Source organism: Trachinotus anak, unplaced genomic scaffold (assembly GCF_046630095.1).
Source record: "Trachinotus anak isolate AG129_WGS33_773 ecotype Australia unplaced genomic scaffold, CSIRO_AGI_Tana_v1 ptg000001l, whole genome shotgun sequence".
NCBI lineage: Eukaryota > Metazoa > Chordata > Actinopteri > Carangiformes > Carangidae > Trachinotus > Trachinotus anak.
The window spans coordinates 8537072-8562147 of NW_027273852.1; the positions used below are offsets into that span (position 1 = coordinate 8537072).

General features: G+C 38.9%; 1 protein-coding gene across 2 annotated transcripts; it reads right to left on the bottom strand.

The window, feature by feature from the left end:
* Window positions 1–622: 622 nt before the first annotated feature.
* stk39 (serine threonine kinase 39) lies at window positions 623–23972 on the bottom strand. Of its 2 annotated transcripts, XM_071473954.1 has the most exons (18): window positions 23768–23971; window positions 22014–22126; window positions 21639–21747; window positions 20860–20998; window positions 20498–20553; window positions 18911–19020; window positions 18573–18674; window positions 18065–18198; window positions 17871–17919; window positions 17145–17210; window positions 13971–14093; window positions 13302–13331; window positions 12791–12847; window positions 12023–12084; window positions 6451–6503; window positions 6175–6243; window positions 5808–5872; window positions 623–2133 (listed from the first exon to the last, which is right to left on the bottom strand). In XM_071473954.1, exons 1-18 carry the CDS (start codon window positions 23871–23873, stop codon window positions 2059–2061), a joined length of 1518 nt encoding a protein of 505 aa, XP_071330055.1. In that variant the 5' UTR covers window positions 23874–23971; the 3' UTR covers window positions 623–2058. The 2 variants fall into 2 exon arrangements, with proteins under 2 accessions (XP_071330055.1, XP_071330065.1); XM_071473964.1 differs by lacking the exon at window positions 12791–12847 and having other exon boundaries at window positions 1913–2133; window positions 23768–23972.
* Window positions 23973–25076: the final 1104 nt, after the last annotated feature.

Sequence of the window (25076 nt, forward strand, 5' to 3'; positions counted from 1 at the left end):
ATCAAGAGAAATGCAGTATCATGTCGTGCAAGTATGAGTTAAACTGTTGGTGAAACCATTACAGACTGGATGTATTATCATATGTATCTGGCGTGTCAGTGATTATTGAAGCACTGCTACTGACATCATGGAAAAAAAGTTTGTGTTTCTCAGAAAATTAGGCTTTTATGGCCAAAAGTTTCCTTTTTGTTTTTCAGAGTTTTGTAGTATTATAAGCTAATGTGACATTTACTGTGAAAGCATCTATCCCGCAAGGGGTTGTTGTTATATATTGTATGTTTTTTATATTAAAAAACAAACACTTGAATAATTAAAGTTATATTACTGCTTTTACCTGTTGCCTTTTTCCACTTGCCTCAGGTATGAATTTGCAGATGATTATTTCTTAATATTATTAGTTAAGAGCAGGTTGTTTTGTCCCTTATGGAGTTATTTAAAATTATTTAGCTATTCAAAGCAGATCTATGTAACTTTACCTGAGAAGCAACATATTTGGTCACATATCTGAAATGACAGGTTAACGGTGTAATGTAACAGTAGCATAAGTAGAAACAAGTCATAAACTCCGTAAATTCACTCCATAAAATCTTAGTATTTAAGCTAATACTAAATACAGCACACCTTTTTTTTTTTAAATAATAGCAATTCTTTATTTGTTGCTCCTCGTCAGAAATTTGACATCAGCAGATTACAGAGAGGGAACAGGGGTAATATGCTGAAATGGTACACATACTGTACATAGAAAACACAATAAATTACTTCATAAAATAAAGAATTTAGTAGAAGTTAATATTTACCACCTCAATACTGAAAAATAATTTCGAGCTACTGGACTTGTTTGAACAAACAAATGGCTCGTCACCCTTTCAATAGATGCCTTTTGGTTTCATCCTCAGATGCATTGTCATACAGTACATTTTAGTAACTACTATATTTTTGGGAACAAAAAAAAAACTTTTTTTGTAGTGCAGCAGGACAGAGCAAGAAGATTTAACTGTTGTGGTTTTGTCTATTAGCCTGGCATCTGAAAACACATCAACCAGAGTGGATTACATGAGTACAGGTTCTGTTATGTTTTATGAGTCTGGTGACGAAAGCACACAAGTTAACTTGTCTCCAGGGGCTAAGCATCAGCTCGTCGGGGGCACACACTCAGCCCAAAAAAGTGCATTGTAGCTTGTCTCTTTAAGATACTTCACATGAATTGTGTCATTGCTAAAGTAATACATTTGTGAAATGGAAATCAGCAGGCTCTGCTCTTTGTGTGGTCTCACTCATTGACTACTTTCTTAGGCACAGAAAAATGAACAAGGCACCTCTAGCATTTTGAAGCATTAACACTGTCGAGAGCAGCAAATTATACACAGTAACGTCCAGGTCTCGTTTTTTTTTTTTTTTTTCTTCTGCACACTCAAGCACATGTTTCCCTTCTTGTCAATGTCAAACAGGTCTTGACACAGAAATACAATTCATTCTCTTTTTAGACATTAATTATGTTATTATGAAAATGTGCTTGTCCCCATAAATTCACTCTAAAGTCTTACATTCTGGGTGGGTTGGTGAGGTGTGAGTCAAAGCAAATTTGTTTTCACTGTGGCAACAAAACAGCATGAGAGACACAAAAAAAAAAAAAAAAATTCTCATTTCAATAAATAATGAGAGCTTTGCTGGACACAGAGGTAATGAGATGTAAAACAAAAATGAGTAAAAGAAAAAAAAATAAATAAAACATTCAAAGCTACATCTTAATCATCTTCTTTCACCACCTGAGTACATCTTTAGGTTCCTGGGCTGTATCCTGATCCCGGTCTGTGCGCTGGGCGGTGGAATGTTGTTAAGGTTAAAGGGGACAGTGAGCAGGGAAGTCTGTGCTAAGGAAGTGAAGGCGGGGCAGGTGGCATTGCTTAGACTCAGGGAAGGTGAAAGGGAGTGAGGGGGGTTGGGGTTGTTTCAGGGAAGGTGTTGGGGAAAATGTTGCAGGAGGTGGTGGTGTGTTCCTCAGTCTGTCTGCCCTGAACTGTCTCCCTTGTCTCACCTGCTTCAGGCATGAAGAGAGCATCAGCTAACACTTAGCTGTGCAAAGCCGATCAGCTTCACCTCGTCCGGGATCTCCGTGTCGTCGCAGCTGGACGCCTGAGCAAGGAAGGAGACATCAAGAGCGTCAGCAGGGATAGATTGCATCCTGACATTCAGATCTCCATCACCGAAACTGGTTCTGCAAAATCTCCATGACAGCTGCAGTGTAACACCCTGGATTAATCAGGCAACTGAAAAAAAACTGCTCCTCATTTCACAAAATGAGGCTTTTTTAGCCTGCTGAGTGTTATTCTCATAACTCCAAGAACAACATGGTTTGTATTTGATTTCACCAACAAAGAGATGAAAGCTGGAGAAAGAAAGAAATTACACAAAATGTGACAATTCTCTGGTACTTTAGGTTAAAAAGATCACATCAATGCGCTGCCTGCAGACGAGATGGACCAGTTTTCTCTTTCCATATCAATAATTCAGGTATTGGTTGATACCAAAAGCTGATCGGATACAGTGCTCTTTTTTCTTTTTTCATTTCAAAATCTATAAGCATCAATGTGTCCAAACTGAGCAGTCATCTGACGTGAAGCTTCTTTTTGGACATTTTTTGGGGGGTCTGTTAAGTCATTTTGTTTTTCCTCAGTTTTTGGTCTCCACCATCTCCTAAAAAAATATGTAAGGTGAAAGTCCCCATAAAGCTCGGTGGAGCTCATGGGAACTGCAAATTCAGGTAATAACTCTTTATCTGTTTGTCACCACAAGTGACCGCTCTTACATTTCATTTAGTCATTCAATGATTTGATAATATAAAAAATACTGATCAGAGAATTTACCCATGTGCAAATTTTTGTTATGTTGTTCTGGAAGGTTTATAAGATCACACTTACAATTTTATACAGACCATGAGTAAGAAAGAGGAATTTAATGTAGGTTTGTCACATCTGGACAATACCTTATCTGTTTTTAATAAGGTCAGAAGTGGTGTCAGTGCTGCTGCAGTATTTCAGATAAGAGCATCACTAGGATGAAGACGGAGAAAAACAAAACAAAAACGAAAATTTCATCTATTTGCAGTTTGTAAATACGAAATAAAAAATTTACAATACATGACCAAAAGTATGTGGACATATCCTGTTGACATTCTTTTATCTTACTTTCGGTCTTGGGCTGTTTTTCATGGTTTTGACAAGCCTCCTTAGTTCCAGTTACAAAAGCTACAGCATACAATGATATTTTAGACAAGAGTGTTCTTTCAACTTTGAGGCATTGACATGTCGATGCGCCCGTGGACTCAGTAAGGTCAGTAAAAAAAAACATGGTTTTCAAAGTTTGGATTGGAAGAACTTGACTGGCCTTGTCATTAACCCCATCCAACACCCTCGAGATGAATTTGGAAAACTGAATGCAAGTCATGCCTTTCTAGCATCAGTGGCCGACCTCACTGATGCTCTTGCGACTGAAGGGGAGCAAAACCCTGAAGCCAGGTTTTAAAATCTAGTGATAAGCTTTCCCAGAAGAAGGAGTCTATTACAGCCATATATTAATGTCCATGGTTTTGGAATAAGATGTTAAATCAGAGATATTATGAGGACTTTGGTGATATTCAGGTATCCATATACCGGGTTGGCCATGTAGTGTACAATCCCAAAGACAAACAGCTCCCACTGACAAAGCAAAATATTTATTTCACTGACAGTTCAACCTTTCAGCAACTCACGTCACCCCAATTTGTGGGACCAACGTGGGAGTCTCCTTTTTCATTCAGCTATTCTCACGAAAAGCCAGTGTGAATGGGTGACCTAACCTGCCGGCCTCCAACAATTCACACCTGATTGGAGACAGACATTCCACATCTCCCTGGGGGTCTCAAAGCCCTGCAGCTGTCTGATCAACATGGTGGGACGGTTATTAAAACAGGTCACTTTTTGTGAGCTCACAGAGGCGATAGTGACCTCTTGCTCAGTGAAGTCATAAAGCTGCTCGAGTGCCACCCACACTATAAACTGTCTGCATAAAAGGATATGAATTGTTCCCTTAGCGAGGGTAATTATTCTCACTCCCCGGGTTTTGTGACACTGCACTCATAACTCTTCGTTTAGAAAGGGAGGGTTGAGCCATAGTGAGGATTTTACACTCCCTGCAGCAGAGCAGAGTTAATATATGGAAATGTAAGCATGCGCATGTATCTACATGGTGTGCCCAGTACTGGCCTCACTCTGACTCTCCAGAGATCCATCCACCTGCAACACAGAGTAGCTGCTGATAAGGCAAACGTGGCAGAAAGGTCACTCTGTGTAGCACTGTGACCCGAAGCACAGATGTTGTTTACCCACAACAACAGAAATGTCAATAAAACATAATTTACATTTTTTTGTAAAATTCAGCAGGACTACATTATTGCTTTACTATTATTATATTTTATAACAAATGTCAGAGTTTCTCTAATAACCAAACAGAGGTGATGTCTTAAAGTGGCATATACTGTGTGTAACATGCAATTAGTCTTTTTCTGCTGTGATTATAGATAAAGTAATTACGTGAGTCTGGATCGCATGCAGACATTACAGTACTCAGAATGAGTGACCCACAGGTGAACTGTGGAGCGCACAAACAAATAAACAGCATCCAGCAGCTTTTGTTATGATTTAACAAGGTGCATTGCTGAGCGATGCCTGCAAGGAGAAAACTGTGCTTCTGCTGGTTGAAAACTGTGTTTGACCTTTAGTTTTTTCCTTCACGCTGGAGATGAGATGAGATGCCATTGGAATCGTGACACTTATCTCCATGAATGTTACACAAAATAAAGTCAGACATCATACAAAATAATAATAAAAACTAACAAAGGCTCATTTTCGGATGCAGAGCCATTCAGCTGTAAAATACATTTCAATTACATTACTACTTTTAATTTAGGGTTCCCCTAGGCTAAATGTGCTTTTTGCAGAAGCATTACACAGGGGAAAACAAACATGACAAAAATAGATATTGGATCGTACTCAGTAGTGGCAGACACTCAATACCGAAAAGCTCTGAGGCTAAATGTGATGGGAGGATCCCTTTTTATCAAAAGTCTTTCCATGAACAAGGAGCTAGTTTATGACTAGCTGGACACATATCAAAATGTGTACCTATACATAAAACTTTATATGAATGATATATGTTTGTATCTAAACATGGAATGATTATTTTAAATCAAATTTTATTCTGGCAGTATATTTATATTTGTTCCAGTAACAGATACTTAACTACATATAGAAAATAGTTATAATGTAAGTATGTAGAAGTGAAAAGAAACCTATTATTCTAAAAGTTTTTATTTTTATTATAAGAGTCATCAGTACTATAAAAAGTTTGACCATCTACAGTCACAACTGCACAAACTCCCCCTGCTGATGAACATTGTGCGATAAGTTCAAAAGAGTAATTGGACCTTGAGTTGAGAGTTGAGAAGTATATACAGTTGCTGTTGTATGTGATATGGAAGAAAGGGCCCTTGAGATTAGAAGATTAAAAAACACTGGTATTTCACGCATATATTTTTGCTAATAGCATCAGCCATTGAGCAACGTCTCAAAACTCCCTCACCAACAAAACAGCCTTAAATGAATTCTCTGCGACAGATATTGATTCATACTGAAACAATTTGGTTTGTTTGTGGCCTTTGTAATAACTCCAGCTCTCACATTCCTAACTGAACCTTTCATCAACAAGCTGTTTATAGATAGAAACTGCCGGGGACGAGGCTTTCGTCAACCATCAATCATCTGGAAACTTACCAGCTTAAAGGTCAATACTTTGTAGGTAGTCGGGTCATCTACAATCTTCTGAAGGTTGGCAGCAACTGTAACAGTTACAGAGTCAACACTATTAGAAAGTAATATTTTGTGTCTTCGGCTCTTGCAGAAATGAATTGTTATTGTTTAATTCTAAAATCAAAAATGATGCAATAAATATAAGAAATACAAGTCATTTCAATACATTTTACTGATGTCAGGTTCTAAGGGAAAAGCAAGAAATGCCTGTTCCTGATAATGGCACTTCAAGTAACATCCTAACACTTTCTAAGTAATGTTTTATGGCAAATGTGCTTAAGTATGTATTCAGACAACACAATTTTACGAGAATACAGAGGTGTCACATTACCAATAACAACATCGTGCCCGTTGACCAGACCAGCCGAGAACAGTTCCTGGGAAACGCCATCAGCAGTGTCTTGTGAGGGAATAACATGACAAATATTGGACCTGCAACAATCCACTTACCAGGTAATTGTGTTAGATATTGAATTACATACAGTCATGAGCATTCCCATTCAGAAACACTGCCCTTACCTATTACACGCATAACAATTCACAGAGTCTGAAGCTATTATCACAAAGGATGTGAGCACATTCAAATCAATTTAGGCTGAACTCTTACCTCGCCCAGGAGTGAATTCAAACCGGATGTCATTCAGCTCCTTTCTAGAGTTCCTGAAAGCAGAGACAAGTGGGCGGGTTTGCACAAGTAGTATCCAAAATGATGTCCAATTTGAATTTGTAATAGCAGACACATAACTGAGAGGCAGAACATCAGGAGACAAGCATGAGACCACCGTTGTGTGCAGACATGAAAATGACTTATGTGAAATAGGAGAAGTGATGATAAGGTGGACAAGCAGCACAGACGGTGCGTTAACACAGGAGGACCACATCCGTGAGCTTGTCAGACTTGGATGAAAATGAGTGTGAAATTATTGTCCTTACACCTACATTCATTGATTTATTTATTCTTTTTTTTTTACCACTTGGGAGCAGCAGAAACAAGATTAAATTGACAAGTTCACAACAGGCAGCGTATTTACTCGTCAGACAGCAACCGTAGCATTCATTTGGAGTAGCACACCTGATAAACAGTCCAGTATTCCCCTCACCTTTGCTCTCCACCAACTCCTAAGGGAAATATCTGTCTCTTTTTACCCGCTAAATGCTGCACTATGTTCATCAGCTGGTCGCTAACTTTGTTGCTCGATGCTGATCGGGCAACGTACAGTGATATTTTAGAGATTTCTTTCTGTGACTGAAAACAATGAAAGTGGTGTTAAACCAAACAGTAAAGTTTCAGGCAGGAAGACCAAATCAATGAAGTGAAAGACAAAGTCATTTAGATCCATCATTTAATATAAATGTAAGTAACTTTTACACGAGTAAAACAATGATTATGTACATTTGTTACCATAAAAAAACGAATGGAAAATATATTGGATTGAAATTTGAAATGACATTTTGAGATACAAAATGTACCTGTTTAGAATCTGTTTCAAGATTAAACATGATTAGATGTTTTTTTTTATTGAGTACACAGTGCTTTAAAGCCAGTGTATGTTTGAGGTGGTATGTATCCTCAATCCTAGACTGCAGTAAAATGTGAAAAAATAAGCATGCATACATCCAGCTCATTCAATAGTTTTAATAAATGTGCCCTCAAGCTTCTTTACAGAATCAACCTGCATTCATCTGCATCGCATGCATTCGAAATCTGTCTTCAATATTTGTGAGTGAGGGGGAGTTGCCGGTTTCTGGTAAAGGCAGAACCCCTAAAACAGTAGAAGATTAATTACCTCTGACAAGGTGGTTATGTTTTCACCCATGTTTGTTTTTTTGTTTGTTTGATTACGCCAGAGGGATTTGCACCAAACTTGGTGCAGGGATGGGGCATGTGCCAGAGAAAAATTCTGGGGGTCAATCTGGTTAAAGGGGACAGATCAGGACTTTTTTCATCACTTCCTTTAACAATGACTTTGCATTTTTCATCATTTTTCATCAACGTGCAGGATTGCTTGGCCTTAGCAGAAGAGTGCACTCTACTGAGTGCCATTCCAGTTAGGTTAGTGGTCTGGTTAAACAAATAACACGGCCAGCCCACAAGTGAGGATTTAATATCACTTAAGTGTGACTCAACTTGACTCAACTTGAAGAGGGAAAAAAAAAACATTAAAAATTCTGGCAGAGCCGGTCGACGTGAACAACATCTCCATTCCCTGCAGTGGAGGCAGAGGGGACACACTGCCAAGCCTGTCAAGGCAACGTGTGTCAGAGGATCATAACCCTGCCCAAATAAAATGTGCCTAAACTCTGCCTCCTCCAGAGATAAACCACAGCGGGTGTCGAGAAAACATTCTGACAGACTACATCAGGACTATGTGGGATGAGCCCTATATAGTAGGCTGAACACTGTCACGATGTGTGAGACTTAATATTACCTTGTTAAATACCACTCTGAAGATTTCATGGTTATTCATAGTTCATTGTTCAACAGCATTAAAATTAGCGTTTCACCTACCAATACCTTATTTGTTTTTGACACGTTATGAGCTAACCAGAGATGTTGTGAGATAGTGTGAGATGCATAATCCCACTGGGCAATGGCAGCTTTTTAACAAATTATTTTCACAGACTGTGATTCTGGGTAGAGGCTTCATAAACATTTCAAATATTATAGTGACCAGTAAAGCAATCTCAAGAGCAATCCATTAAAATTGACTTGAGTGTTTTTGTCAATGCAGCCCTGTATTGTTGACCGTCCCCAAAGTTACTGACAGTAAGTCAGAAAAATGTAGACATGTCACAGAGAAACACACGATGAGGCCAAGGCCAACAAACAGATGTTCTGCTCTGTTGAGACTACATAGGTGTACAATACAATTTATGTCACACTGACGGGCAGGCAGTAAACAAGTCAGGGAGCATTCACTGTCATGACTGAAAAATGATTGTATGTTATGATAATACAGTGAAAATATCCAAAGCTCAAATCTTAACTACTTAACTACTTATAGAAAAAAAGAGGAGTTCAGGCAATCACTTTTATGCAGTTTTATGCTTTTTAAATATGAGGTTCAGGTTTCACACTGAAAACACACTAGAACTGGCAAAAATGTTACTAGGGTTACAACTAAAACCTTAATGAGTTATTTTTCTAATAATGTCCGAGACGCTTCCTAGAAAGAACTGTCTTCTTTGACATTAATTATAGGGGAATCGAAATAGTGTTCAATCTGGAGACTAATTCATTCATTCTGAACTATTGCTAGAGTACCCATCTTTTAGGCAATACACACCGGGTCAGCTGGACAATACAATATTAAATGTTGACAATATTTACAACATTAAATTACTACACAGTTTGCTTGGTTTTTATTTCAAGGGAATTCCTATGTTCCCTATAACTAGAACCAAATTAATGAGTTCTTTCAAGGCAACTTTAAAAAAAAAATTTTAATCAGTGACCTGTAAAATAAAGCATCACTTAATTATCTTATAATTGATTAATCAGTTTATTATTATTTTTGGATAGCCTATTCTTCATTTAGGCTACATAAATGTCAGGACATTTGGAAAAGTGTCGGTCACAGATTCCCAGAGCCCAAGGTGACATCCTCACATCGCTTGTTTTGTCCAACTAAAAGTCTAAAACCTAAAAATATATAATAAGCCAAAGGGGGAGAGCTGGTGAGTAGCTGAAAAAACACAAGGAAATGTCACCTCTGGATCTGGCTCAGTGAAACCAATTTGCATCTGTGCTATTTTGGCTCTATTATTATATATTTTGGTGCTATTTAAACTCCAATGACATTGCACCAACAGCCAAGTATTTTATGTAAGTCTTAACTTCCTCTTTAAACTGCTGACAATGCCTTTGTCCTGCCTTTGTTAAAAAAAAAAAAAAAAAAAGAAAGAAAAGAAAAAATTGAACAAGTTCCAAACAAAATGTTGACATGAATCCAATCCTGCTGCTGGTTTTCCCCCATCACTGCTACTGAGGGAATCGTATTACCATAAACTCATGCTAATCAGCTGTAACTCATTTATTAGTTGAGAGAGGAGACCAATTAGCTGTTTATTTTGTTCTCGCAAATGCAGTGACACTCATGGATTATTATTTTACAATGACTATTTTAAAACCCTTACCAAATGTCAAATTCATTGTTCATCATTGTTGTTGTATTTGGCCATCATATCATAGCAGCATATGTTATACCATATGTGTTGGTATAACATTGCACCTGACGACTGACTTTAAGATCCAGGGTTCTATTTTTTTTAAGTACATCTTCTTGACAATGAGGACTAATGAAGAACTGATAAATTTAATAATTTAATAATAAAATAATAAAACCTCATTGATAATTCATTTACAAATGCCTGTTTAAAAAAAATTCTCTTTATACAAACAAAAACCACCACAGATTTGCCTAACATCTACTTTACATTAATATTCCAGATTAATTCTTCATTTAATTGCCCTGCTTAAATACACTGCTTCACTGCTCCATTTGTGAGGGCCATAAATATTTCTTATTCTGCCCCCAAAACATAGGAATACAGCCAAAGAAAATCCCAAAATATGAATGCAGTCTCTCATCTTATAATACCCTCTGTGCTGATTCACTTTAAAACATACCAGGCAAATCCTTCTCAACACAAAAAAGTCAATTTTCTCGAAATGAAACACTTCCTAAGGAATAAATTGCTCAGAACCTGTTTGTTTGCTCTTATCCCAGAATTTCAAGTTCAAAATACCGCAAAATGCTCCCAAAACTACTGATTCTAAGTCAGCGTAACACCGGCTGTTCAGATGGAGAGAGATTCGGCTTATTGTAGAGCACTTGAAGCATAAACTGTACACAGAGAGAGGCTTGATGTTATTCATCCTTTCAAAGGGTTTCTTATATCTTACTGCTACATCAAATAAAATGGAGTGTTCTGTCAAGTATATCTTTTATAGTTCAGGAAATATAAAACACAATCCCATCGTCACAACATCCCCCACATAATACTGAGGAGCATGTCAGAGAAGAGGGTATAATGAAAGGTCTTAGTAATCCACCAGGGCCATAAGAGCATTTAAACCCTTAGATTTCTGTGAAAAAAAATGCCATTAAGCTTTTGGACTTACATCTAAGAAGGCATCCATCCCACCTGTATCTCTCACACTGAATATTCTGTAGCGAGATGACCTGACATCCTAATGCAGCAGCCACATTAAACACAGTCAGTACATTTCTCTGTAAAGGAAATTAATTCATTCACTGCACGACTCTGCTTTGACATTTTTTTACAAGCTTGTTCTGAAGTTACCAGGATGACTGTATTTTTTTCCCATTTGAGCCTACGTATGTTGTAACTGCACAGCTGATAACCAGATTTAATCTGTTTGTCGAGCTGAAGCTAGGAAATCCACAGACTGATCAAACGTCACTAAGCACACGTGTAAATTGTGAAAGTGAAGAACAGAAAAAGCCCAAACTGTCAAAGCGCTCTCTCTCTTTATTTTTACTGCCAGGTTGGAATAATGACCCTTCACCAGCCACAAAACAGTTAGCCGCCTCCTGTTGTGTCCAGACCACTGCTCTGTTAGGAAGCACAGACTAAAATGGCTTTCTGTGCTATGCTGGACGCCGGGGGAGGGACCTTCACGTGCCTGCTCTGCAGCCATCTCATCTGGGAGCTGCAGGCAGACTTTCAACTGTCCAAATATGCACCATTGTCTGTCTGTTGATGCATCCCTTAAAATGCACCCCTCCAACCCCTGCCCCCACTCACCCCCCACCCCACCCACTCTCTCTCTTTCTGTGTGCTTGCATACTGGGGTGGTGGGTGGTGCTACAAGTGCAGACAGTCTAAGGGAGAAAGGCAGATTGTGGAGCACAGCCAAAGACCCAATGGAGTGTAACACTCTCCTCCCTATGACACAAGTGAGACAAAGTGCGATGACGGGATCCATGGCAATGCCAGAGCCCCTCTGCAGCAGACAGAGATTGATCATTATGTCTATTAGTAACCTGCAAAGTGAAGTAGCTCTACTCTGTAAATCTGCTCTGAATGTCTGCTTTTACTCCATTGAAACAAAGATTTCTAAACAGCTTTTTGACCCCGAGCTGCCTCCTTCTTAAGACTAACTTGTGTGCCAGCATATGATGGAGGACATTATCTGGAAACATCGGTCTCACCTTAGCCGTAGTACCATGTTCACAGCACCTTGAATGTATGGTGTATCCACATATGGTTCAACCTGCATGAAAAGAAAAGACAACCGACGGTGAGGCAGTTTTCGTCGTGCATAAATAGATTTAAAAATCAGGCAACAAAAACACTCTGTGTGAAAAACAGGACAGAGCTTTACAGGTTCTGATAACTGCAAAATACAGTTAGAATACACAAGTGTGTATTTAGTGACCACGCACTCGCCCACGTGGTTTATTTTTTCTGAAAAAAGTCTCCAATTTATTGCAGCTGCAGGAAAAGTTGTAAGGGGAAAAACAGAGGGAAGGATACATTAAGGTGTATTGTGAAAGAATCTATCAACATTATCAATATTGTATTACAAATGGGCTTTTTCTACAGCAAGAAATGGATTTTAGGGGTAAGAAATGACTGCTGAGTAGCTGTCAGAGTTAATTCCCGACAGGAGCACAAGACTACACCTCAAACTGCTTTGGCTCATTTTCAAAATGACAATAGCCTTAGAAAATGGGTTACAATGGCAGAGAGTCTTTAGATGAGATACACCCAGGCTATGAGCTGGCATTGTCAGGCAGACAGCCATTTACTCTGAGTTATTACTGCTGAGAGCATCCCTCCTGGAGAACCAACATTCACAGACACACACATTCGCCCACCGACGCACGCATAGACGTATACAAGCACACCACAGACAATCAGTGTGGCATCAAGGTCACTGAATCGTGACAAATTAGTGCCGCTGCTGAATCCCTCACCTCGGGATGCTGAATAGACAACCCTTCAATAGGAACATTGTTGGCATTCTCCTCATTCTAGGAGGAACAAAATGAGAGGCATAATTGCACAAATGCTATTACATCCCTGGTAAATATCAAAGAGCTCATCTTATAAAGACAACACAGGAAAGTCGATTCAAAACCAGCACAGGAAAGTCAATTCACAACAATCACCGAGGGGAAGTCTGGGGGCTTCGTCAGACAGTTTAAAACAGGTGCTTGGCTGTTTTGATCAAACTGCATAGAAATGTGTGTGGTGAAATAAACATTCATAATTGAGTTCATGATTCTTACACAGGCTTCAGCCCGAGTAGGCCAGTTAATTGCATTTTCAAAAATGTCCCTCTGCCAAGTTATCAAATTGTACAGCAGCAGAAAGGATACAGCCTGTGTGTCTATGACAAACTCATCTCTTCATCAAAATGCAAGAAAATATTCATCATTTTAATTGCATGTTAAAATTAGTGTACGAGAGGAAGAACTAACTTACGTCTTTGGCCTCATCTTTGACCCTTCGTGACTGGAGGGAAAAATCAAACACACATTTACATTTTATACCGCAATCATAATTATTTCTTTCCTTTTTTCAGTTTCTGAGATCACTGACAGGAAATTAAAAGCACATCCTAGTATGAATACTAGCAGGAACAACTTATTTCTTCAATCATTACTTTTGGTAACATATTATTTATTGCATCATACATTAAAGCAGGGTATCTTTATCAAAGAGCCCTTTGATCATAGCTGTCTACTTCCTCCTGCCTCAAATCCTTGCAGCTATCATCCAGCTCATTAAAGCGACCTCATGACAGGCTCTCTCAGAGATAAGCCATCTGCTATCCAAAAAGCTAACTGATCAGGGGGGGAAGGAATGCACAGGGTCAAAGACAGTGGGGAAGTTACATAACGATTAGATTTTCGGTTAGACATGACATGCAGCAATAACAACAAACACCTAAATAACTGGTAAATTCTGAATTCCATACTCAAGTAGTCATTTTATTACAGTGACAAGTAAAGCTTAGTCTAAAAAAGGATCTTGAACATACGTTACAAAACTTGTTACTGATACACACATGTGCATTTGAAGATGAATACAAAGACTAAATATGAAAGGACTGCACCCTGCTGAGGTAGGTCTGTGTGGGGTCTCACCTACCCTGCCCTGATTCACCGCTGCCTTGCCCTCCTCACTGCCCTCGTCCAGCTCGTCATCGCTCCACTCCCAGTCTCCGTCCTCTGTCTTGTGCAGGTGACCGCTGGAGCCTGGGACCCTCCTCACCTGGACCACACAGCCAGCACACCAAATATTATGGTCGTTATTCAAAGTTTTTCAGTTGCATATGTAGTTGCATTGTTCTCTCCACATGAATCCATTAGGTATTAAAAGTCTTTAGATCACTCCTTGAGATGAGCCGACATGTGAGGTTTGCGATGAAAAGCACGAGTAAAAAGCCACATTGTAGTCACTTAGCCGGTTGAATGCATCTGGTACGGCAGCGTATTGCTGCCACTATGACAAAAAAATGTTCTCTGTTATTAAAATATCCTTTTCATGATACAACAAGATATTGTTCACATCATAATGATTCACTTAAGAGTAAATCACTGCCTAAAATGTCTTTCATGATCTAACAATGATAATTTTAATTTTAATATTAATAAGACCTTGAAGGATAAAACAAATCAAACTTGTCATCACAGCTGTTGTGATATATAGTACACTGGCTTACAAAACTGCTCAGTGCTTCAAAAGAAACCTTAAGGTTGTTTAAAGTAATGCAGTCCATTTAGCCTGTACAGCCTAGATACAGCACAATCAGTACAGCACCGCACAGGGGAAAACATTGTAAATCAAATGGAAAGGCAACATAAGAGGGATATCCACCACAGTTTAAACCAGGTTAAACACCAGTATTAATATAACTGCAAATGTAACCAGCATAACAAAGCAGATAAGTATGGCAGAGTCATCAGTAAATCCTATAATTTGCTGCACTTCCACATCCTGGAAGAGTGAGTAAGCAACACATGACTAGTCTAGCAGTGTGAGATATGGGATAAGAGCACCACAGTGTTACAGAGGAGACAGCACACAAAACTGTAAGCCACTACCACCATTGTTCTCCTCCGCTCTAGACAAGGTCAAAGTTAAAGAAGCACTACCCTTCTGGTGGTGTCAGGTTTATTTTCCAAACCTGACATAGAACCAAGGCTCCCCCACTTCTGTTCAGGGTCCTTGAGCAAAACAGACACAGATCAATGCACTCTCCAGCCATACATGATCGCCTGACTAACATTCACACACACACAGAAAAATGCCAGTACAGGGTGCACAAAACGTGCAGCTGACAAAAATACCCACTGCAAATATACAGATATATATGAGAACAGAAACATCATGACATGCGGAGGTGAAATCAGCGTGTGCAGGGACACATCTGGGTAAAATGCCTTGCATCTTGAACTCAGGCTTCAGAAAACATCCATGCAGAACTCAATCAGTATCCTATCATCACTTGTGCAGTGGACCATAGATTTGAACTCAATACCAATCCCCTTCTACTTTCCTACTTTTCATTATGTAACAAATCAGTGAAACTAGCCCATCACCTTGGCTATAAACCACTAATGTCTAATCTATCAACAATAAAGCCTCCAATTTTCTCATCCAGAAGCTCTATTGTGGATGTCAGACTGCCCTCTGCTGGTTATTCAACTCACATGCACCTACCGTTTATACAGAATGACTCTGCATGTAATCTTTTTTGAGGTTCATATTTCTAATTATTTTTCTGGTGACAGCTGACCAGAGGATCTGCCATCTCCTTTTCATTCACCGCAGCATTTTCAAGGAGAAGTTCAGTCCCCTTTAAAGCCTGTTTAAAGAGTAACGTTTTATATCGGCTGTTCGGCTTTACGTCTCATCTCTTAAACCCCCATAGTGCTTGTTTCCTGGGAGATGAATTGCATGTGTTTACCATGACCACAGAAAGAAAGAAGAAAACACTACAGAAACAGAGCAAGAACACCAAGGAACAGAGGAGCAAAAGGGCAGAGGAAAGCTATTCACACTATTCAGTTCACAGAGGCCAAGAGATGTAGGGTGGCTGTGTATGGAGAGGAGCTGAACTAGTTTGGGCCCACCTGAACAACGTCTTAGGAGAGCAAGGTCACTGTGGTATTCCTATAAACTGGTCACAGCATCCTGAGATGACAGTGATTCTGCAGTATTGCTTGTCTCTGCAAGCTTTAGGTAATGTTTGCTGAGTGTATAATGTAGATGACTGGGGGTCAGATCAGCAAAAAAATACCAAGGACACTGGCTCTGTGGCTCGCGCATTTCAGCCACTGAAAGTATCACATGGATCAGACATTACCTTGCTGTATATACTCGGCTTGCTGTCTAATCTTACACTTTTAACAGGACTCCACAAATAAAAACACATAAAATGACTCATCTGTAAAAGTAGATTACACAAATTGCCAGCATTTGCTTAAATTTTATAATTTGGCAAAGGTGTTGCTGTGCAAATCATAAATGCTGCAGCTCATTTTAGAGCCAACCTCACATAATTTGTGTTGGAGCTGTACTAACAAAACTTAATATAGGAAATCCATGTACCTTTAGCAATAGGTTCATTCATAGTTACATCTACCACATCAACCATCAACAAACCAAATGAAATCACGCTACTTCCACCATAGCTGCATCCCTCTTTATTGACACCCTGCCCTGTTTGTGCGTAATGTTAACGTCATACACAGTAACAGCCCGGCTCTCCTCTATGCCCTCCATTTACTCCCGACCATGTCAGTGAATTTCCACCCCTCCACTCAGCTACTCTGCCTTTCGGCAATAGCCCTCTGTTCCCATTTCTGTCCTAGCCATCCAGGCGGAGTGTTATGTGAAGCCAATATCAGCTGTGCTTGAAAACTGCACTTCCTCCTAATAAAGCGCGGACAACTGAGCAAGCAAAGTGAACAATAATGTGCTCCTTTCTGTTACCTAATGTTAACAATTCATTTAATCCTGTTTGTCTTTAGTGTGCCACGTGCAGAGAGCTGCACTGAAGGGCCACAGAAACAAGACATAAGTACATCTATGCCATTTGACTCTGCAGTGGCCCATATTTTTAAATAATATGCACAACAGTTTAGGCATGATGTGTTTGAGGTGCTGAAGAAAGTCAGAGTGCGTAGCTTGTGTTGACTGTAAATGCAGCACTCTGGTGGAAAGAGATATTTCAGTCAATCCCAGCCCTCTGCCATAATTCGTTAATGTTTAGTCAATAACAGAGTTATTTTACAGGGAATGTTTGCATAAACATACCTTCTTAGCTCTCTGGGAAATCTTTGGTGCACGACACAAAAGCTTCTCTACCAGATATTCTTTGTTCTGCAAGAGAAAAATCCAAATATGAATCAAAACATCATTGATAAACATAGTGAACTGAGGGATTAAATTAATGAAAACCAACTGATGAGTCACAAAGATATCAATTATTGTGATTTTAAATGGTAGCCCTCAGAAATCAGCTTTGTCGATGAAGCATAAAAGGTGTATGAAAGTTGTGAAGTTATCTTTTTAAAATGTGAAAGTTAGATCACTGACTAAACCAGCTTGAATGGAAACAATACAGTGAGGTCCCTCCTGAATCACATTCATAAAATTAACATGATACAAATGATGATAAAAATAATGACTCTATTTTGCATTGCAGATACTCAGAGCAGCTGTTCAAAAGCTTTTCCTACCTCTGAACCAGAACATTTAGGACACTCTTTTAAATAATTATTATGTTAAATTATTGAAAATATGATGCAGTTAACTATAAAATGAACTATAAAAACTGGCAGTCACTGTGTTACAGAGGAATCAGCCTCAACTAGACAAGGATATAGAATTAAATTACAGATTTTGTTTGATGTATCCAAGTAAATACAACCATAATAATCAAATAAGAAAATATGAAGATACAGGGCATAAAATAAGCATCACATTACTAACAAAACTAAACAAAGATGATGAGTCAAATAGTTGAGATGAAACAAATACCTTGGCCTTCTGGAAGAATTTACACTTCAAAAGCTCTGCAGCTGTCGGCCTAGAGATAAAGAAAAGTACCACTGTTGGAAAATATATCTCAGCACAGCACTCACTGAATGTTAATCAGGTCTTTTTATTGATCACAAATTGCATCAGCTCTCCTCACTGAAATATTTGGTTGAAATATGGAAAGAGGAGCTAACCTTTTGGCAGGATCCTTCTGAAGGCACATAGTTATTAGCTTTCTAAATGATTTGCCATATTTCTTTAGCATTTCCTTGTCTTCTACACCCGTCTCTAGAGTGGGTGGATCGTTCTGTAGAGTAAGCATTAAAACCTGTAAAGACAGGAAAAATTGTCAGAACTCCCCACAAAACACTGTAGATGAGGAAAAGAAACTCAAAGCAGGAAACTGTAGCAGAAATGCTGTGGAAACTAAAAGCAACACGTTTCTTTAGGTTAAAGGTTCTTTCTTTATTAGTTGTTTGGTTTCCCAATTACAGCAAAGGCAGAAAGGTTTTAGTTTTTCTTTAGTTGCTAATGATGAAATTTCAGAGAAACAAACTTTAGGAGAAATGTTAGTAAGCCAAGAAGTTAATGGACACTGCTTTCTTCTTTTATTTTCCAGTGCCAGTGAAAGCTACAAGTATAACTGTGATTAGGATACCAGACTAATTAAATAACACCCAGTAACACATCCAGAGTACTCACCTTCATGGGAGGGTAACGGTGATAGGGTGCAGAGCCTGTTGCTAACTCTATGGCTGTAATCCCAAAACTCCATATATCTGCTTTGAAATCATAGCCTCGTACCTGTGGATACAGAATTACAATAATCCATAACATCAGAGTCATACACTCAAGTCTGGCAGACTTCATGTTAATGTCATGATCTCAGTGGTTAACAGAAATACAATAGATTTATTGTCAAATTACATAATGATATAGTCACACGATGTAATGCAAAAGCCCCCATACAGAAGCAAACTCACAAGGTCAGTTTACAATGTCACCAACGGCTACCTTTGTATGGACAGAGACAGACTCACCTGTTCCATCACCTCCGGTGCCATCCAGCATGGTGTGCCAACAAAGGTCTTTCGTACTTTGTTTCTTGTCATATCCCCCCCTGTAGCCAGGAATGCGCTGACTCCAAAATCTTAAAGACAATAAGAAACAATGCACAGTTCAACTCTATTAAAGATGTGAAATAAAATGGGCAAGGTATGTTGTAATGAATCTGTCTACAGGTGAGACTTTTTTCATATTCCCATATTAATTAATTAATTAATATTAATATAAATATTAATATTGGTCAAAACAGTACATTCAACAAAGCGTAAGTGTAAATATTCACAGCGTAAATGCAAAACCAAAAATATTTTATATATTTTAGTCAAGCTAAGGAAGATATTTGTCATAAATATCAGTTTATGTGCTATTTAGAATCTAATGACCGTTTTCTTTGGGTTACATGATACACTTTTTCACACTAAACGTCCCAGTAAGCCAAAACAGTGAGACAGCGATGTTGCATTCATGTCATACAGTTTGGACTGTAGTCACATGCAGCCAATTAAAACCAGTCACATCAGCCTCCAGCTCATTATTCTGAGTTGAAGATACTAAGGCTTGTACTATGAAGCTACGAAGTTCAACATAATTGACTTATGTTGAACCTTAATTGAACCTAAAATTGGGTTTACATGTCTGGCTACGGGCGCGTTCATGTGAAAGAGGCGGAGATGTTAATTATAAGCAAAATCATCATCATCATCACCATGAATAAAGTACTTAATGTGATGTAGGAAGAAATGGTGATACCTGCAGGTGATTTCAGTTAAAGCAACATCCAAAAGTGATATTCAACAACGTGACATGTAAACAACATGATCACATGACTAGGATAAGAAAGAAACTAGAATGATTTCCAATAACTAAAATCAGCCTAAGACTATACTATAAATAAGTGCATGAATTATCATTAAGTTTCTTCCTGTGTATTTTTCTCTATTGTGAATATGTGATGCAAAAAAAAACATTAACATGAAGTCAGACTGTTTCTGCTTGCCAATGCAGAGAGGAGAGAAGAGAAGAAAAGTAACTGATGACTGGTGAGGTACATCTGATTGAAATGTTCATTTATAATCATGGGAAATATTTAACAGTGAGTGGTTATTTTTCCTAAAAAAGACATCAAAGGGTTTCGTTTTTGTTTACAGTTATCGTCATAAAGTCTTCTCATTTTATTCTGAGCTGCAGTGATGAGGAAGAGAGTAAAAGCATCAGCGCTGTCGGGAAGAATCTGTGTTCAGTTCAAATGAAGCTATAATAGTTATTATATAGTTATTGAGTGTGATAAACGCTCCTCTACTTCTTAGAAGCTCTCTTTTAAAAGCAGAGTGGACACGTGCAAGGTCTGGAACAACAAAACGATTCCACTGATCTATAAGAATATCAACTGCTCTTTATCTTTTATCACTTAATTGGAAGCTATTTTGTTCCCCTCGGGCTCCTGCAGAAATTACTAGGAATTCAATGCCACAGTCTCAGCATATGTATATGCTTTTAGTTTTAAACCAAAGGAAGACTTAAGAAAGCGTAGCAATACAACTGTAGTACTATGTTCAACACACCTGCAATCTGAACAGATCCATCCTCTCCCAGTAGTATGTTCCCAGCTTTCACATCCCTGAGGTCAACAAAACACAGAGTCACACATCAAAGTCATGTAGAGCAGCATTGATTCTTCCGTTTGCGTGATCGAGTCCCACAGCCCACCACCATCTGGATCTCTGCCCAAGGGGCCAGCTCTCAGTGACCTTGAAATCCGGGAAGTTGACGGAACACAACTGAGCTGCAGGTCAATAAATACAATTACATGTGTGGTTTTTAATTTTCAGTTTTTAAATAACTTTTTTGTGCTTTTAAGCCATTTGTTTAACTCTCTTACCCTCTCTTACTAAATTCACAACAATAAAAATTTCCGACATGTTACCTGTGAATCTGTCCATTTCTGTGCAGATAGTCCAGGCCCTCTAGCACTTCTTTCAATATAGTAGCAATGATAGGCTCATCTAGAGCTCGGTTTTTGTCCTCTTCTTTGCTTGTGTGCTTAATTATATCCAGCATAGAGCCTTAAATATGAACCACAGAAACAACAGAAACAATGTGTTCATTTTGCACATTTTAAAGGCACAATACAAATAAACTGCCCAGTGTTCCACTGAGTCATTACATGATCGATATCTACAACCAGGCACAATTTATTTCAGTGTCTGATAATTGTTTGTTGTCCTCTAAACAGTAAATCATGACAGGCAGTACAATACAGTCACAGTGAGAGTCACAGGGATGTGCAAAGGAACATCATCAGACCACAGATGTTATATACCATGGCATGCAACCAAATACTGTGCTAGCGCTTTCATATAATTGTAATAAAACCAGCCTACATACTGTGCTGAGAAAATACTTTTTAAGGATTTAGATCTGATGTTTTTTAGGAGACATGATGAAAAATACTGGCCGAAATGCTCATAAAATTGCTCTGTTTGATTGCTCTAAGCAATATATTATGTGACATTATGACTATGCTATTTTTTTAAGTATTAGTGAGTTATAACCCAGGTAGATGTCATCTAGTTATCAGCAGATCAGAGCACAAACATGAAAAAGGGCATTTACAGTGCATCATCGTCACGTTTGCGGAGCGTTCATGCATTATTAAGACAGAGGCAGGATTTAGTTCCGTGCAGCTTGGAAGGGGAAGCTTACCTCCACTGAGAAGCTTCATTACTAACCAGAGTTCATCCTTCACAACAAACGAGGTGTAGTAGGTGACAACATTGGGGTGGTTGCACTGACTCATTGCCTGAATTTCTTTCTATTAAGAGAGATGTGACAGGATATTTCACTTTTAATCATAACTTAATCAAAACTTCATCAAACAACAGGAAGGAGCAACAAGCTTATGCAGCAAATGATCCAGTATTACAATCTACAAAGGGCGTCAATAAACATTTAATTCTCAGATTAAAGAGATCGATAATAATGCGGAATTAGAGGCAAAGCAGTAGTAAGGCATGAGAGAGAGGTACAAAAACACTGAGCACACATGCTGTGAAAATAGCCCGTATTTATTGTACTCACCAACAGCTCATCCATGCTGGTCTGGCATTTTTCCAGGTTGATTCTCTTTATGGCCACACGCTCCTGTCTGGGGGTACAGAGGGCTGCCTGCACCACAGCTGTGGCCCCGCTGCCTGGAATCACGGCCACAACAGAGCAATGACAAAGTAGGCAGGAGCAAAGAGGAACACACACACACACACAGCTGGAAGACAACTTTTAAAATTCAACATCAGTCTGTGGCTTCATGGCCTTTTCCACTGGGCACGTGTTCCTCACGTTTTTGTGTTTACGTTATGGTATTCATCCGTCGTGTGTGCTGGCTGAAACATTAGACACAAACTGTGACAGAAGCTGACTTGAACACGATGGGTTGTTAACTTGGTTCATTACAAATCAGACCACGCTGGGAGTAGTGAAGTTGTTCACACCAAGAAGCTGTGACACGCAACATATTGCTCGCCGACTGTTAGTGGCAGATAAGGAGCGGAGAACACATGTGATCTGACTGTTTACCAGTTGTTTGAGAGAGAGGGGGTCTCACAAACTCAACACAGTCGTCAGCACACAGCTGTGGTGCTACCTCTTATCAGCAATGATATGACTTAACAGCTCATCTGCACAGTACAGACGTTTGCCAGAAATATTCAGGCAACTTCCTTTTGTGACTTTCAGTACATTTGAAATTTTCCATTGTTGTTTTATTGAGTAATTAATATTTCCAACTTATAATGATTCATGACAACACTAAATTGAGTATTTTTTTTTACTTATGCGGATAAATATAACTTTCAAATTGCTGGGAAAGTTTAAAGTGTTTAGATGTCCCGGGAAGAGAAACACACTGACAGTAAACAATGATAACAAGTGAGTGAGCATGTGTTAGTTCACTGCCTTCGATTAGTGGCTATTGTGGGAGTTAGTGCTGAAAGAATTTATCAATTAATTGATCAGCTGTTTTACAGAAAATTTTCAGCAACTAATTTGGTAAAGTGCTTTTAAAGTTTTTATGAGGTTCTGAGTTGTGGATTGTTGGTTGGACATAATGGGTAAATTTTAAGACATCACCTTAGATTCTTTCACTGTTTTTTTGACATTTAAGTAAATGATTGATAAATTATTATTAGAACAACAACAAAAATCAATAGATTAATCAATAGAAATAATCGTTAGTTGCAGTCCTAGTGGGAAGTGAGTCTCCTGCGTTTTTATTTAGGGTGAGTTCAGTGGTTCTACGAGTCTACATGACCTACTATTGCCCTTATTCTAATGATCATAATTAATATTAATAATAGTTGTATAGTTAAGTAAGTACACGGTATGTTTGTAATACTGTCCACGTAATTGTGATACGCTCCTTTCTGTCGATGTGCCATCGCAGACAACACAACCAACAACACATTGTGGTCTTTACACAACAACAGCATCTGTGATTTCAGTCATGTCTAATGAACTGGACATGTGCCATGAACCGGCATCGCTGGAGTGGGTCTCTATCATTAACCCGAGCCGCTGAAAAAAACGCACTTAGGGGAATGTGACATTTTCAACCCCGGAGCAGCAGCCTGTGTTTCCCCCGCCTCGGCTTCGTCTGAGTCACAGACACATCTGCCGTACACCGGCGGTCTCTGGATGTGCCTGTTAACATCCGCATTGCAAAGCATTGCAGGAGGGTACTGCACACGAAAAAGCCGGTAGGCCCTCGTCGTCATTGCCAGCTGATAACCCGCCGCGGCATGCCTTCCCACGATCACGCCACAGCCCCGGGTACTAACCTATGACTTCCTGCAGCTCGTACGACTCCCTGGTAATTGGCCAGCTGGTTGTCAGCGCCGGTTGCGGGTGGTGGACAGGAGCCGGAGATTCGCCTTGATCCGCCATGATGATGATGATGATGATGATGATGATGATGCGCTTGTTAGCGGCCTCACAGATACAGAGAGAGAGAGAGAGAGGGGGGGGAGAAGGAGGGAGAGAGAGAGAGAGGGAGATAAAGAAAGAAAGAGAGAGAGAGAGAGAGAGTCAAATCTGACCTCACCTCCTCGGTACAAGTGTCAGCTGGCGGCTGCAGCAGCGCAACTACCGCTAGCGATGAGCACAACCCGGAAAATAACGGACCACACACATGCGCGTCCACACACACACACACACATGCAAGTTGACAACACAATGGTTCAATACCAACAGGAAGGCGTTTATTAAAATCACTAGTAATCATCTAGAGGCATCACTTCACATATTTCATTAATTTTATTTATTTATTTTTTCCAGTTTAATGCAATAATACAAATACTATGTGAAACTGCTGTCTGCAAGTTTTTTTTTTGTTTTTTTTTTTTTTACTATTATCACGTAAATAATAGACAGTGACTCGGATAGGTGACGATTCAATGTGTCATGTTCAGCCGGAACTGCAGGTGATGTTAACACTGGCCAGTAGATGGAGCCACGACGTCTTGATATGGTCTGCTGGGGTCTGACGACTGGAGAGCAAAGTTTACACCACACTGCAGAACTGAGCAACATTAGAGTCCACTGTTAGTTGGCTGATCAAATGCAAACATAAATTAATCAGCGAGTACTTTAATTTTCAATTAAAAATGTCGAACATGCCCTCGGTCTGCAGCTACTATGAAAATATTTTCTGCTTTGCTTTGTTTTGTGTGACAGTAAATTGAGTTATCCTTGGTTTTAGCACGGTTGGTACAAAAAAAAAAAAAAGCCATGCAAAAATTACATCTTCAACTTTAGGATATTGTGACTGGAATCACTCTTTTCGGACATTTTATAAAGAAAACAATTAATCGAGATAATAATCAGCCTTTTAACCAATGATAATAAAAAAATATATTAGCTATATTATTATTATATTTTATTGATGTAATGTGTGTCTACTATAATGCTACGGAATCCGCAAATATTCCCTCTGATCTATCTTTCATAAGAGTGAGTAAAGTTAAATCAATATTTTTTTTTATAGCGTATATAAAACATTTCTTACGTATGTTCAGGTGTGTACTGCGTTGCCAGTTTACACCTGAACTAATGCAGTTTAATACCGTGCAATAAATTCTGCCTCATTAT

Coding starts and splice junctions, on each gene's coding strand:
- stk39 (XM_071473954.1), bottom strand. CDS start 23,873: ATGGCGGATCAAGGCGAATCTCCGGCTCCTGTCCACCACCCGCAACCG. Junction 14,094..17,144: donor TTTCCCAGAGAGCTAAGAAG/GTATGTTTATGC, acceptor TGTGTGGTCCAG/GTGAGGAGGGTCCCAGGCTC. Junction 12,848..13,301: donor TCAAAGATGAGGCCAAAGAC/GTAAGTTAGTTC, acceptor TGTTCCTCCTAG/AATGAGGAGAATGCCAACAA.